The 16,854-nt window shown below is 36.2% G+C and overlaps 1 protein-coding gene across 1 annotated transcript in view; it reads right to left on the reverse strand.

Moving 5' to 3' along the window:
* Positions 1-2,181: 2,181 nt before the first annotated feature.
* TTC13 (tetratricopeptide repeat domain 13) overlaps positions 2,182-16,854 on the reverse strand; it is a gene marked incomplete at its 5' end in the record, with an annotated part of 39,104 nt that continues 24,431 nt past the window's right edge. The window contains 8 exons of the mRNA XM_058835715.1: positions 2,182-2,344; positions 5,682-5,761; positions 7,251-7,329; positions 8,481-8,560; positions 9,237-9,372; positions 10,694-10,803; positions 13,107-13,191; positions 14,677-14,760. Coding sequence (XP_058691698.1) covers positions 2,221-2,344; positions 5,682-5,761; positions 7,251-7,329; positions 8,481-8,560; positions 9,237-9,372; positions 10,694-10,803; positions 13,107-13,191; positions 14,677-14,760 — 778 coding nt within the window. The remainder of the gene's footprint in view (positions 2,345-5,681; positions 5,762-7,250; positions 7,330-8,480; positions 8,561-9,236; positions 9,373-10,693; positions 10,804-13,106; positions 13,192-14,676; positions 14,761-16,854) is intronic.

The following is a 16,854-nucleotide window of genomic DNA, read 5'->3' on the forward strand; positions in this document are numbered from 1 at the left end:
CATTAGTTACATTGGTAAATTAGATTCCCAAAGGCTGAAATAATTAGGTTTTCTGGTCTCTTCCTCTGCTGTACAAATTCTCGTTTCCTCTAACAAGTCTTTACTTTGGCAAAGGATTCACCAAGGTCCCAGACACAAACTCCCAAAAGATGACCAGGACCAGTCTCCCGGGGTGGGATGGGGGAAGCATAGTTCTTTTCCACAAAAAAAAAACCAAAAAACAAAACCAACCAACATCCCCTGCTAAAAAAAAAAAACCAAACCCACAAAAACCCCAAGCTTACCTAAGATAGGCAAGTATGTCAGAAGATTTATGTGAGACTAAATCTATTTTGACTTTTGGCTAGGTAGTTGCAGGGGAATATTTATTATCTTCAAAATATATTACAAAGTAGCAAAAATACTGAGGTTCAGATTAATGGTGTTTCATTGCTTAGCCTATTTTTTCCCTCATTTTGCTTTCTTTAGTATCATTCTTAATAGATAAATGACTGGGGCTGCAATACATTAATGTTCCCATTTAAGAGTTCAAATGGTATCACCAGACCAGCTAAGATGACACAGAAGAGGATGGAAAATGATAATTAGATTTCTCCACATACTTGGTTCTTAGGAGGTAATTACAGTTCCCCAAGTCATCACATACCAGCCCAGTTATATAATCCTGTTTTGTTTGTTAAACTTGTTTGAGAGCACTTGACTTGAGGTCGCTTTCTTTCTTAGTCATCTGCATCACGCCCAGAGAAAGAAGCCTTTGAAACACGTTTGCAGGCACACACACACACTCATAAGAGGTGTAATACGCATTACCCCATTAATCTTTTTTATCTGCCACCAGGGGCTGGGGATGAAGTCAGTCACACGAGTAAGAAATGAGGATGAGGAAACCCAGACAATTGTACATGGCTTGTTTGCCCAGGCAGTTTTTTTCTTCCCCATCACCACTTCTCCACCCTCTGGTCTAATCTCCAAAACAAACCACCCTCCTTTTTATAGTTCCCAAGATTGTCTGGTCAAGTGCCAATATAATTCCCCTTTCTCAACGAATAATATAAGGCATAACAAAATTTATAGGCTTAGAATATCCCATTAGAATACAATCAAGGTATAAAGTTAGGCATATTTCTCAGGCTGCTGTTTTTCCAGGAAAATAACAACTCCTTTCCTCCTCAATGAAATGTAGTAGAGGCTTCTTAAACTCAAGAAGAAGCAAATAGTGCTTATTTCTAGTGGGATAGAAGAATGTACTCAAGAATAGAATTTTGGGAATACCTGTGCCACAAATGGACAGCATCCCAATTCTTTCTATGAAAACTTAGAAGCCTCATTTATCCTTACTTGAAAAGAAATACCTACTTTTGCCCTTTACAGAAATTCTGATCAAGAAAGTTTAGAGTTCATGTTCATAAGTACTAAACAGACAAGTGGTCAAATTTGCCTTTATTACGGTTTGATTAAAGAAATCTGCCTTTCCAGAATGCTGCCACGTCTGCTGTCCAACAAAAACAACTCAAGGAACACTAGCTAGTGCTCCCAATATATTTCAATCCTGTCAATCTCTTAACTTTTGCCAACCACCACCATCAGTGGGTATTTGGAAAGGGAGATTGTTGTGTTTCTGACACTGACTCACCCAGAGCTTAACTCCAAATAAGTAATTGGGGGGGGGGGGGGGGGGGGGGGGGGGGGGGGGGGGTTCGGTTTTGTTTCCAAATTATGTTTCCCTGAACCCCATTCTTTTAAGCTGACATCTGTTCCTTCACTGGACTACACAGTGAAATGTCTGTGTATTCTCCAGTTACTCACACATGGTAGAGCTCTAAGTTTTCTGTGCAGAAGTCAGAGGCTTTGAAAAAAAAACCCAGCAAGAAGTAGTATAGTATTATTTCTAATGAAGATTACTTTTCTGGTTTTTTTTAATAAATTTTCATCTGCAGTATGTTCAGCTTGTAACAGTGATCAAGTTTCTTACTTGCTCTTCAGTTTGGCACCTGAATAACTCTTTCTGTTAGAGTGTGTCTTAATATGAAAAAGCAGTTGTTCTGCTTTTTCCCCTTTTAATATTATTGGTCACAGAAAGATTTCTTTTACTGGTGATAAACAGTCAAGTAAGTTTGTTCTATTATAAAAGAAACAAAACAAAATCAAACCATTTTGACAATAATTTGCCGTTCAAAATAATTTACGAAGCGGTACCTCTTGGCCTTTTATTTGTATAAATTATACAACAACTATAGTTTTTTTTAGACAATGAGATGAATCTGTATTTAGTACTTCAATCATTGTTCTCAGGGTTGGAAAAGTCTCTGATACTGATGGTAGGCTCTTATAAGAAGGTGAAATACTGAAAGAGAAGGAAAAAAAAGTTATTTTTTGTGAGTTTTATAATTTACCTGCAAGTGAACACATGAACTTCATCCCCTTCTCCAACAAATTTGTGACCTATGTCAAGAATCAACCCCATGTAACAGGCTTGGGGCAGAGTGGCTGAAAGCTTCTGGGAAGAGAAGGACCTGTGGGTGCTGGTTGACAGCAGCTGAACATCAGCCAGCAGTGTGACCAAGAAGGCCAGCAACATCCTGGCCTCTGTCAGCAATGGTGTGGCCAGCAGGACCAGGGCTGTGATTGTCCCCCTGTACTGGGCACTGGTGAGGCCACACCTCAAGGTGCCAAGTTTTAGACACCTCACTGTAAAAAGGACACTGAGGTGCTGAAGTGAGTCCAGAGAAGGACAATGGCGCTGGTGGAGGGTTTGGAGCACAAGTCTTAGGAGAAGCAGCTGAGGGAGCTGGGGGTGTTTATTCTGGAGAAAAAGAGGCTCAGGGGTGACCTTATTGCTCTCTACAACCACCTGAAAGGAGGGTGCAGCCAGGTGGGGCTTGGTCTCTTCTCTTAGCTTAACATGGGACAAGACCAGAGGAAATCGGCTCAAGTTGTGCCAGCAAAGGTTTAGATTGGATATTAGGAAATACTTCTTCATGGGAAGGGTGAAGAGATTGGAATAAGCTGCCAAGGGAAATGGTGCAGTCACCATCCCTGGAAGTCACAAAAGCATACGGATGCAGCACTTGGGGACATGGTTTAGTGGTGAACACAGTGGTGCTGGGTTAGCAGTTGGATTCCATGATCTTAAAGCTTTTTCCCAACCATAATGATTCAATGATTCTCAGAATCTGTTGCTCACAAACAGCTCTTGCTTTTCATGACTACTCTATCACCATACAGAATGAAAACAGTGTCTACATAGAGGAGCTTTCAAAAGCAGCAGAAATTAAAGAAAGAACTTACTGCATTAAGTCTTCCAGCCTTATTTACCATATCCACTATTATTTGTCTACCACAGACAAATTAGCCTAATTACCTTCATATTATTGCATCAAGTCCTTTGGGCTGCAGTTCTTCAGATTTTTTTTATTTTTTTTTTCCAGCAAACTCAACTGTAGCATTTTCTCCACTCTGGCTCATTTCCTCACCTATTATACATCTCGAATTTGACCCAGCAATTCTCTAGGTTCTATTATACTACAAAATAGTATTGATTAAAAATAAATTGTTTTGGCAAGGTTATTTTTAACACTAATTACTTCCTTGATCTGGTTTGACATGGATTCCCAAAAGTTTCAACAGTACAGCTGAGGGAGTCAGAAACACATGGGTAGCACTGAAATGTCTTAAGCTGACTTTAATCCCAAGAAGGAAGTTTCTCTTTGGTAAAGATATGTCTTCAAAAAAAACCCAAAAAAACAAACAACAAAACCACAAAAGCAAAACCAGCATGAACAGAAGATTAATAAAGAAGAGTATATAACTGAGAGAATTACAGAAAAAAAATGTGGGAACCATAAATATTTTGTATTTCCAAGACAAGCATGTCTCAATATTTGTGCAGACTACTTTTAATAAAAAACACAGCTTCTACAGCTGTAGTTTAGAAATGTTACTCCTTAATGAATATGAATTTACAAGCAGATTTTTAGCCTAAGTTTGACAAAGATTTATAGTCTAGTAAAATTCACCAGGCTCAGAACCCCTGATAATCAAGTTAAACAATACTAATCAGTATGAGATGTTTGGCACTTAAAAGCAGCTGCAGAGTTCCACAGTCCCTAGGAAGCTGGACCAGACCTCAGGAGATATGGGATCTAAGATCCTGTTCTTCAACCGAGAAGTCAAATCAGGGTGTCATGGCTTCATCCTGCCAAATCTTGAAAATCTCTAGGGGTGGAGACTGCACAGCCTCTTTGGGCAGTCTGCTAATGAAAAGATTATGCCAAGTCTAAATGTTGTGTCAATTCATGCACATTGCTTTTTGTCTTCCCACCAAGCACTCACAGGTTCTGCAGAGCTGCTCTTAGATCAAAGCCTTTTCTTCTCCAGGCTGAACAAGCCCAATTCTCTCCTGTTAAGGCATGTGCTCCAGACCATTGTCCGTATTCATGGCTCTGTACCAAATCTGTTCTGGTTTATTACAGTCTTTACTGCTGCTGAATGCAGTATTTTAAGTGTGGTCTGAAGTGCTGAGTACCCGCTAAATCTTATTATCCAAACATCACCTTAATCCATCTAGCTGTCCTTCTGTCCAGAACATAATGTGCTATCTTGATATGGGAGTAATGTGGGACCCTTGCTGAAGTAAAACTGAACAATGATGATTGCTCTCATCATCCCCAAAAGCCAGTTTTTACCACAGAAAACCATCATTGGATGACAGAATGTTTGGTAAGCTCATGTTGATTCTTTTCTGTGACTTTTTCCTTCATATCAACTGAAATGCTTTCCTAGAGGACTCACTTCATGACTTTCCCAGGGATCAAAATGAGGCTAACCAGCCTAGAGTTTCTCTGGGTTTCCTTTTGGCCTTCCTGAAGAGGAACCCAAGACTTCCTTTCCTGCAGTAGCCAAGAATGTCCCCTGATGTGCACCATGTTTCCAAGATTATAGATTGCCCTGTAAGGACCTTGGCCAATTCCCTCAGAACCCTTTAAATGTCTTGACCCTGACTTGAAGCATACTAGAACTGGTGTTGTGTCTGGCCTGATTTTAGATTTTGTATGGGGAATAACAACTAGGGGACCAATCAAATGCACCCGATTCATAATATTAATTCCTTGTCAATGTATGCAGTATTAAATTACAAATTCATATAAAAATCAAAAATCTGAAACATTGCACAAAAGTCATGCACCTATACTAAGTAATGTAATTCTCCATGCTCAAAATACCTTCCTACTTTGAATTATTCTCCAAAACAAAATAGAACTAATGGATATAAGCAAATGACACTGGATATCAAGTTTGAAGAGACCCATAGGAATTTTTTAAAAAGGATCAAAATTTCCCGTTGCTTTGTTCACTCATTGCCAGATCTACTAATGATAAACAATAATATAAAAAGACAAATTTGGCCCACTGGATAAAATGAAGAAGATATTAACCCAAATAATTTCCTCAGAGGATAATACTCACATAACTGAATGTCTAGACTATTAACTACTCTGTTAGACTAGAAATACGTTACTGTGTGTGTAAATGCAAATCTTGTCTCAATTCTTCAAAAGTGTTAAAAAATACACTTATTCCTTTATTAAACTTGTAATTTCTAAGTAACATTTCTTAGTATAGGTTTGCATTTTACATACGTCTTTCATATTTTATTTCCTCATCTGAACAAAAGGATTTACCTTTTTAGATTCATCCAGCTCCTTGCTATTTTGCTAAAAGCTTCAGACCCTGGTGCTGTCATGGCTTCAAAATCAACCAGCTGAAAATGCAAGAAAACAAGAGATTTTAAGAAATTACAGAATTTTTAAATTCTCAAACTTCAGGAAGGGCTTTGAAGCTTTGCTACCTATGCTCTTGGTAAGACAGGAATAAGCCTACAAACCAGTCTGTGCCCTGACTACTTTGTCCCTCACCATCCATTTGAAGTCAGCATTCAAACCAGGCACTAAAATTCTCTGTAATGTTTGCACACCCCAACACAACCAATACTGGAAGTTACACTGGCCATGGCTACTGAACGACTCGCCAAGCAACAACAGGACTCTTGCCTACTGTGCACCTTTGACTTCAGAGCAGCCTGAAAATACATGTTGTCATAAGTCAGCTTAGCCCTTCTAACATCTCTGGCAAAAAAATAAACTCCAGTTTCACTCAATCTCTTCCATGTCATGAAAGCTTTTCTAAAAAATAGGTTTATTTGTATACAGGGACTCTGTTTCAGGAAAAACCCTCAAATGTAAAGATGTCCTGTGAGTCAGAAATCCTGCTTAGTAGTAATCCTGAAACTCTGCTTGCCTGCATAAAATCAGTCTGCAAAGTACTACTCTATCAAGTCCTAAGAAAATACTTAAGAAACCCCACAGAAGTGTTTTACCTTAGGTTGAACTCCCACAGAATGGGGAAGACTCCAGCTTAATGGTGTACTGAAAAGAAGCTTTCTTACTGCTAAGCAAATGCTGTATGCTCTGAAAAGCTACTAGAGTTCATTGTACTCAAAGGAGTACATTGTTTTCTGGGCTTTCTAGAACAAAAGAGAAAATCACCCTTTCTTCAGTTATCCATGTAGGGATAATTCAACAACTTGGATTCTCATGGGAATTTTACTGATTAGTTTTACAATACATTAAAGAAATAGAGGTGTTCTTACTCCTTTCATGCTAAAAAAGGTAATACAGCTAACAAACAAATGTCAAAGAAAAGGAAATCCTTTATTAAACAAGGTGATATAATATTCAAATGTAGTCACTTAAAAACTAGGACTTAGTTTAACTTCAGCAGAATACAGAGGGGAAGGAGAAATCAAGAGAAGTTGCAAATCCATTTCTACTAACCAAGCCCTAAAAGCTCTACAGTACACTGAGAGTACAGACAGAAAATCTGCTGTGCACCAGAAGAGTCACTAATTCTGCCCCAGTATTCTCAGAACCCTTTTCAAAGCAAGCTGAAAAGAGCAGCTCAGCACACTGGAAATGCTTCAATAACAGATTTGTAATTCCAGTGGGACCAAACTGCTACAATTTGACTAATCCAAATTATTGCATACACCATCTTCAAATTCACCTGCTGTAAGAATAGCAATGGAATTTTCAACATTCTCTCAGGCTGCGAGACATCATAGCATGCAGCTGACCCAATTCCAGCAAATAAACATGCACTTCTGTTCATTCTTACAGCTCTTTCCCCACATTTACAAGTGTAAGTTCCTCCATCAAGACTGAGCTAATGTACTTTGATATTTCAATACTTGCCTTTCCTTTAGGGATTTTTCCTGATACTTCTTTTCCACTTGCCATTAGTGCTCCCATGATCACTGAATAAGCTATCACACTAAAAGAATAAAATTAAAAGCAACAAATGGAGTTGAAGTCTTTCCATAATGCTATTTTAGACTACAAAAGAAATGGAACATAGTATTGTTTCATAGAAGGCTACCAAAGATTACTGTGCTAGTTACTTTAGAAGGGGGAAAAAAAAACCACAAAACAATCAAGCATAAAACACATAAAAAGTGAAATTGCTGTAACTATCCAACATCATGAGAATGAAGTTATAAACCTATGGAGTTTTACTACTGTTTCTACATTAATCAGAACAATATTTTCAGACTTTGGAGTTCTTAAGACTCCACAAGCCTGAAAACAAAGCAGACTCCTATTCCCAAGAAGATCAGCTGTAGCCCAGAAGAGCTTATGAACCCTACTGCAAGAAAGCTAGAGGCACTATAAAGCTGTTCAGTTATTTAATTTTTAACATTTTTTTTTTTTTAACTGTGAATCTCAGACAATTTATCCTAATTTTTACATTCTATAAGGTAAACACAAAATCTGATTAAAAAATCCTGAGATCTCAGGGTTTTTTCCATACTGAACTGTATCTGGGAGTAAGATTCAAAGATGTTAAGTGCTTAAGTGCTTTGTTGAACAGAGATTCGGAAAAGTCTTCCATACAAGTAGGTTTGCGTTAAACTAGAATTCCAGTTGAAGAGTTCTGTGACATATGGAACTTAATCCTACAGTTTCACTTGGTGACCCTAACAGTTTCAACAATTTAGTAAAATAATATTTTAGTGTTTCTCATTAAAATAAGTTATCCCAAAGTATATTTCATCTTAAACACACATTTCAGAAAAACTTCCTAAGTTAAATTAGTGGTGTGATACAATATGGATTAGAAAAACAAGCGTTACAATTTAAAAATTACGCTTCTCAGTGTGTGAGCTGACGTCTATAAATACAGACTACTCATCATTTTAAAAACACATGCAGCTTTGACTAGCTCCCATCAGCAATTACAAACCAACTTTTAAAACGGTACTAAGTCAGTTCCCATTGTCACAGCAGCACAAAAGGAGAGGCTGTGCATGGCACACAGCTCTATTAGAAATAATATTAATATTAAAAAATGCATTAAGATACTGCAAGACATGGACATCATACATTAGGCATTCAAGGTAACAGACGATGAATATCAATACTAACCTAGATCCTCTTGAAAGTGGCATTAAATTATAGAAGTAATAAACTAGTGACAGGATCAAGTTGCAAACAGCATCTACTTCCTAAGGGAAAAAAAAAAAAAAAAAGTGTGAATTAGAGATAATTTAATAGCCAGGTAATACCTTAATGTGTAAAGGTACACATTGCAAAGTCTTACGTTACCACAATTATTTTTTAAGAACCATTTCAAATGTGAAAATGTCAAACTGTGAAGTTGAAGTCTGATTAACAGATGTTTAAACAAGCTACTTTGTTGTGTCTTTAACATTTAGGTGAAACACAGTTCATCTACACACTTATTAAAGGATGAAAAAGCACAAGCTTGAATGCAGTCAGATTGTCCAAGCACATCAAATCAACACAAACACAATTCTAGTGCTTCTCACAAGTTTGTGTTACTCATCTTATATGTAACCACCACGAGCCAAATCCCAAACAGGACTTACAGGAATGAAGACAAAGGTGAACACAGACCCATGAAAAAAATAAGAAAAAAACAGAACAGACTGTGATATTGAGACCTTGCCAGAACACTCTCTAGTACTACAGGCAAAGCACAGCAAATTTTAAAGTGACAGAATTATAGCAACTTCTTATGGTATTTGTCATAATTTGGTTTATGTAACTTTATTACCTAAGAACTCTGTCAAAAAGTATTAGAACAGGGACTAATAAACAGTGTGTATAAAAACATAAAAGGCTTTTTCAAGAAATTAATAATTCCCTGAACAGCCTTACCCCCAGCTCTGCAGACAGAATTAGAATTTTTCCTTTAGCTGTTAGATCCTTATATAGTGCATCTATTTCTGCATGATACAGCTGTGTTCTCTCCTCTGTTGTCTGAGTTTCTACTGAAAATAGTATGTTTCCCACTCTGTTAAGCAGATGAAAAAGAAAAGGAGGTAAGACATTTTTTGGACAGAACTTGATGCATATCTAGGGTAAATTACAAATCTAATACAGTTACACGTCACCTTTTTCCTATCATCTTTCTTAAGCAGGAGATTATTTGCGTTACTTCTGATTTAATTAAAAAAAAACCAAATCACTGAATTAAAAATGCTACATCACAGTCTAAGTTTGAAAGTATAAAGACTGCCACCTAATCACAGATGAAGTATTTCCACTGAAGAATACCTGACAAGCATTAGTGTTTCACTTAAATTACCCATTTCACTTAAATGGGTAAAAAATAAGAAATATGAAATTTTAAAATATCTTCACAGACTTAGGATTTTTTGTATAGCATGTCTTGTTTTGGTATAAAGCAGTTCCAAACTGTGGATCAAAACAGACTGAATGATATTGAACAAAGTTTGTCCAGAACTAAGTTAGGCTATTTACTGACACCAAAATATTTTCCTCAAAATAGTGAAGCCATATATTTAATGTCCTTTCACCATATATAAGCCTGTGATTTAGAATGTAAAATAAAAAAACGAGATACATTAACATTTTAGCAGAGATGTATGGATTCCGTGCCACTCACTGAAAACACACAAATGCTGGGAAAAATCCCAATCCATAGAATTTTAACTTTAGTTTTAAAAATTTTTTATTTTATAGTATGACAGCACTTCTGAGCTTCAGACTTGCTCATTTTTCAGAAAGACAAGGAAGCAGAATCCACGAAGTGAGACATTTACTATCTCACCCAGAGAGTGACCCAAAGCCTCTTGATTGTATTCTCATACATTCAGGTACTATTTAAATTTTCACGTGCAGATAAAAGGTCCGCAAACATCTCAAACATAAAAAAGGCCAAAATCTCACACAGAAGATACTGTCTTCTATTCTTAGATCACAGAAATTTCAAGTCCATTCAGGACTTCTCAGTCAACACAAAAGACAAGGTCTCACAAGAAGAAATGTATTTTGATATGTATAAAGACTGAAGTATTTGATATTTTTTCCCCTTTAGGCATTTTTTAGTCTAAGCTGAAAAACAGTGTCTCTTTTCACTTTTGTGCTGTATGTTAGAGAATCAACTCAGTACCATCGGTGTTATCCATATTCCCTTTTTGTCAAAAACAGAAATCAAGTCCTCAAATGAATAAACTTTAGTTATTTACAAAATTGCCACTAGCGAAAAACAAAACCCACTTTATGTGAGCTGAAATGGCATTTCAGACAATTAATTGCTAATAGTTCATCATTGCTTATTGTATCCTAACCCCTGAAAACAGCAAACGTACTTATCTCCCGTTATTGTAATTGTGAATCCGTCATATTCTTTCCCTTGATCCTTCAGGCTGGGGACTTTTGTGTTCACAGTGAAACCATCTCTGGTTTTACTGTTAAACTGCTTTCAAAAGAAAAAAAAAAGTAATATTAGAGGTAGCAGAGACAGAGTCTGCCTAGTTATTGCTTTGAAGCAGATAAAATACATGTAGTAGAAATGAATGTGGACAAACTTAGGGAACCGAACAAAGTTACTGTCAGTGACTTTATTTCATTCATCCTTTATTTCCTTCTGAATGGAAACCATAAATACTGAGTGAGGTATAGTGGCATTCAACTTTATAACTAAATAGTGAATAAAATGTGCTGATTATGAAAAGCAACAGTACAAAGCAGTTCAAGTTGTAAAGATTCTTCCCCAAATTGCATGCTGATGGTAACCTTTTGGTGCAACAATGTAACTGGAAAAGCAGGAATTTGAGACCCCATTTTATGTTTACACTAAGAAGTGGCTGCATTAGTCCAAGTCCAAGTGTGAATTCCAGAATACAACTCAAAGCAACAGTTTCTTAACTGTGATCCAGTTTCAATTGATGTTTATCCTTATCAGAAGGAAAATATCTCCAAGTTTAAAAATTTTACAAAGCTACATTATCTAAGAGTAACACCATAGCCAGAGAGTTGTACAAACCAGGCAGAACTGCATTTAAGTAAAGCCAAAAGCCCAGCTTTCCATATACAGCATTCGTTAGCTACCCAAGTAACCAAATTACATCACTGTGAGAAAGATATTTATTTTATTTAGGCACTAATAATGGCTAATATGTACTAGTGTTTATTCAGGCAGTTATTTGTATTAAGCCAAAACCTGTGATCCGGGGTGTTTTATTTCAAGAGAATCTGCATTTTTGTTAAAGGAACAAAAAGCTTTTAATGAGACAGCATTCCACTTTTATAGTTTGGAATGGGATGCAGGAGACTCAAACCAGACCAAAATGTATGGAAACTGGGAAGAATATTTGCTGCCAGTTGAGACATTTACTTTGAAATAATAATGTACAGTCCATTATGTTTATATATTTTCATTATTCTCTTGGAGTAACATGTATTCTTAATTCCACTAATAGCATTTTTCTGGCCAACAATTCCAAAGTAACTGCATTAGTTGCTCTACAGGGTCCTACTTCCACATTTGTGTGCGAGTAAGAATACTTAGTTGTCCATCCACCCCAATATCTATAACCTCTTTAGCAAAAGCTTTTGTTTAGATTCAGTTCGTATCTACTTGGCTTCATCTTTCAAACTCCAGAACAAGACAGTAATATCATAGGGACCTCTGAAATTAGGGTGTCTTCAAAGAACGCATATTAACACATTATAAAAACCCATAGAAAAGTGTAGTGCTTAAGCCATGTAGCTCCTGCAAAACTAATTGTAGTGCACAGTAACAAAAACACATCCAAACCCAGACAGTCTGTCAGGAGTAGCAGCAAGGCAGCCTCAGAGATCTCTGCTCTATGGCAGCCCAGCTGCTTTGCTTAGATACAAAATTCCAGTGTGGATACACAAGATAAGAAAGTAAAGAATTTGTCTCTATTCAGCATAACTCTTTCTTCCCAAATTTTATTCTGCTTTAATTAAACTTCTCTACAATCCTTTAAAAAGACACACTGTAAATTTGTTTCCCCAGCCCCCAAATACTTACACACTGCTCACCCTAGATAAATTTGGAGAAATGGGGGGAAAAGGGGAATGACTTTTTCTTAAATCCTTACTTACTTACTTACTTCTCAAGCCTTACTACTCAAGTTCTGATAAGAGTATAAATCATTTTGCAGGTCATATATCCAAAGCCTTTGTAGAAAGATCACCAGCAGCTGGAAGAAAAACTGCAAGTTTCCCATTCCTGTTTTGCCAAGTCTTCCTAAACTCAAAAATTTAATCCAGGGCTTTATTGTAGCTATCAGTCACAAAGGGCAACAATTACTCCACTTCCCCATGCCAGCCCCAGCACATACTGAGCTGCACCAATGGACCAGAAGTAAAAAAAGCTTCCATATTCCTAATCTTTCAGGCACATTTATCAAATTTTCTCCTTCCTATTGTACAGGCACAGAGTGAGCCCACTATAGCAGATCTGACCACAAACCCTCTTGGTTGAGAAGGCTGACTTCCAAGAACTAGATTTAACATTTTGGTTTCCCATAATTTTGTTACCAGTTCACAATTAGGCCAAGGATTTCAAACCTATTTGCACATATCAAAGGGAAGGTTCAACCCTATATATCCAGATTTGGAATAACCTGAGCTAGTGTTTCCAGTTACTCATTTAAGCTTATACACAATGGTTTTATTTTCAGGAATTGAGTATCTCCCAGAACACATTTTATGATTTTTACCATATATTAAAGTTTTTCTGTAATTTACCTTCATTATGGGAAGAAGATCTTCTACTTTATGCACCTTTTCCAAAGCTTCCCGAACCTCTAGCAGTCCTTTTGGATTATTAGCACTGGAAAAAAATTAAATATTAAATACAGCAGTTGAACACATGTAGCATTTCAGGAAATTCACATACCTTTAACATAATCAGCCATAGTGAAGTAAGTTATTGAAAGTTAAATATTTCTTTTCTGAAAATTAGTTCCTTTGTACTTGTCCACATGCTCTCCTCCTATATTTCAAAAAACACTTTTCTCATATATCATCTCAGCTTATTTTTTTCAGCTTCAAACTTCAATTTCAGAATTCAGATTTAACTTACTCTGATCAACTACTCTATCTTACTCTTGCTATTGGCTACTCTAAAGCATCAAACAGTCTTTGCATGAGTGTGTGTGAGCAGGGGCTTCTAGGTAAGGAAAGATGGAAGTAGAAGAGAGTTAAAACCAGAAATATTCTTCACAATATATTTGCATCTGTGTAGCCTTAAAGGCAAGTAAATACTTCAGATGTAGGCACAGTTGCATCATGAAGAAACCTGCAGAATTACTGTTCTAGTAATTATTAATTACACTATACCAGATTTTAAGAACAGAATTATTTTATGAATCACACCACAAATTGGTGCGGTTTAAGGTCAAATGCTACTGGGTTTACTCTAAACAAACTTCCTAGCAACAGATGACAGACTGCCAGTTACTACAGAACTTATTCCCAGCAATTATCATCAATTTCTAAAATTTGATCATTTTCAAGGACTTTCTGCACTTTCATCTTCTGATATTTAAATAGCATAATGAGATTGAAAAACAAAACTCAGTATTTAATAAAAGTTACCAGGCCAAACGAAAATTAAAAAGCTAAGAAAGTTTTACAACTTTTTAAAGTTAAAAAGCTTTAACTTAAAAAAAGTTTAAGCTAAAAGAGTTTTTTAGCTTATGTTATCAGAATACTGAGCCACAGTATTCTGTACAGATGCCAACATCAATTTTCATATTACCTTTAGTCATATTATTTCATTCAAGAGTCTACAACTCTCTTCAGTTCCAAGATAGCACCTACCAAGCCATCTATGTAATGGTAAAGATTCCATGCTCATTTAAAACTAATTGTCAAACACCTGTCTCAATGAAAATTACCTTCCATATCTTCTTTTCTCTTTTTTTCCACACTTCTTAATAAACTAATCTCAATAGTCAGAGTCTCGGTACTTGATTCTACCAGGAGGAAACCTAACATCTTTAATAAATCATATGCTTAAAAAAATAGAGATCAAATAACGACAGAACCATGGCTACAAATTCAAAACAGTTATTTGTTTCTAGGTACACTGTAATTCACAAGGGTTTTTTCCTATTGGTTTAAGTTTCTTTACGTGGCAATGAATACAATTTTCCATTTCCAATAGGAATTAAAACAATTGTATATATTAAGGAAACCAGAACTTACTAAACTAAGAAAAAAATCTTTCAGACTTTGTGAAATTAGTATTACATAAATTTCAGATCATTATTACCAGGCAAACAAAGCAGGGGGGAAAAAAGAAGTAATTTACCCATGATAAACAAGGATCCTGTCTTTGATAAAATGAAGAATTTTCTCAAAGTATTCCAGGTACCGCATGTTAATGACCTGTCCCCTACAAAGAAAAGAAAAGGTTTTTTGAAGTCTTGTTTTTCAACCCAACATTCCAGGACACAAATATTACTCATTAATATTTGATACAATTTTATTCACAGTCGCTCTGCAAATTAAAGACCCATGTAGGGTTTATCTTTGTAGTGAATTGCCAATCCCCCATTTTAAATATAGATTACATCATGAACTTGCTCAAATTCATATATCGTTAGAATTGTTACTCTCTGATAAAGTACATTCCATGCGTATTTCCCCACTTTTAGTGTGCCTGGTGCCAGCAAATGTTATCTATAAGACAATTATCAATTTGTACAAGATATAATCTTCCCTAGACTCATAGATACAAGACAACTGAGAAAAGAATTCTCAATTTGCACATTTAGAGAACCAACATTCTCTAGTTTACATATTTGCCAATATACATGTTGATCTGCTCTGACTGTCCACATATATTTTTCCTTATTCGCCTGTGTCCCTCTATACTGAAGTAATTTAGCTTTTAATCCCAACAGTTACAAGTAGTAACTGAAAACCAAAACCATTAAAAAGGTGTTGTTTTTTCCCTTGGACTACTAAGTAAAAAAATAAAAAAAATCAACATTAAAATGTGGTAGAAACCTGTTAGGATTATAACCACTCTGAGAGGAAAAATTACATACCATTACTGCATTTGTAGGAGTCCTTCCTCTTCTCCCAGTCTACAAAACAAGATTTTATAAAGCAAGCGTTATCGCTCTCTGAGGAAGCAAAACCACTGTCAATCACAGGAAGCTGTGTAGACCTAGCTTTTTCTTTCCACTTCAAGGGAATTTTTGGCAGCTCAAGTCCCTGTCTAATGTCTCACTTGACAGTATCTCACCTTAGGAGGCCTAGTCTCAGAAAACCAGAATCAGTACTCAAAAACTGAACAGAATTAGAACACATACACATATGTGCACATAGGAAAGGGAGGCAGGGAAAGCAGAAGGATGAAGACAAATCTAATATACATAATTTGCCCTTGTTGTACGTCCCATCATTTTCCATCTGTATTAAAAAAAATCTGTACAACAGGCAGTAGCGTGTCAGTATAAGGAATGTAATAAAGGCTTCTCTTTTAGTGTCATCTTGGAAAATACATCCAAAGCAGACCTATCACTCTCTAAGGCCATCTAGAAGGTGTCGTACCAAGAAAGACTTTTGGTGGGTGGTCAGAAGTGATTTGTGTTTATTCCCACTCTTTCTTCTCGTTTAGTAAACACTACCACCAAGAATTCAAAAGTTGCAGTGTTCCAGAGTGTCTTTTTATTTATAAGAACATTAAGCATATCATTAATGTTTAGCTGATCACAAATCCTCGCTTTGTCTATGAAAATGACGAAAGCTTTCCAAAACATTTTCTCTACTTTAAATCAAACTTACTAGCTTTGATCATTTAAGCCAGAAGGGAGATAAGCCAAATTCACCCTTGTCTATAGGCCAACAAAGAGACAGCTGACACACTTGCATCTTGAGAACATTAAGATCTGAAAGCCTATCAAAAATTGTGAAGTGCAAGATGTTTCTTATATATCTTTTTAAAAAGGTCCCCAAATTGACACAAAAAAAAAAATCCAAAGAAGGTTTTTATTTTCTGACACACTCCAAACATTTTGCCATTCTGGAAAAGAAAAAAAATAATTCAGTAGACACTGAATGCCAATGCCTCCATTACAAGACTCATTTAACAGGAATCACTGAACAATACTGGACTTCCAATGGAAAGGATTTGAGGAAAGAAAAAGATTGTTCTAACAGACAAGTAATCCAAGTACTTCTGCCCACAGAAATTCCTGGTGTACAATTCAGATGAAATAAAACCTAGAGACAGCTTGAGCTCAGCATGACTAGATCTTCTACAAATGCTAGAACACCCAACTGCTGTTGCTACACTTCTTGCCTAACATCTTTTGTCCTAACATACATAATAACCATGCAAACTGCTATTTGTCAGCCTAAATCTACTGTTACACTTGGCTGTCAGGTAGCCATGCTATTTTAGAAAGAATTCAGCCTTAGTATGAGTATGAGAATAACTTTCAAACCATAACCTAACTATAAAACTAAGTATATCTTC

The sequence above is a fragment of the Poecile atricapillus genome, chromosome 3 (assembly GCF_030490865.1).
Source record: "Poecile atricapillus isolate bPoeAtr1 chromosome 3, bPoeAtr1.hap1, whole genome shotgun sequence".
NCBI classification, from domain to species: Eukaryota; Metazoa; Chordata; class Aves; order Passeriformes; family Paridae; genus Poecile; species Poecile atricapillus.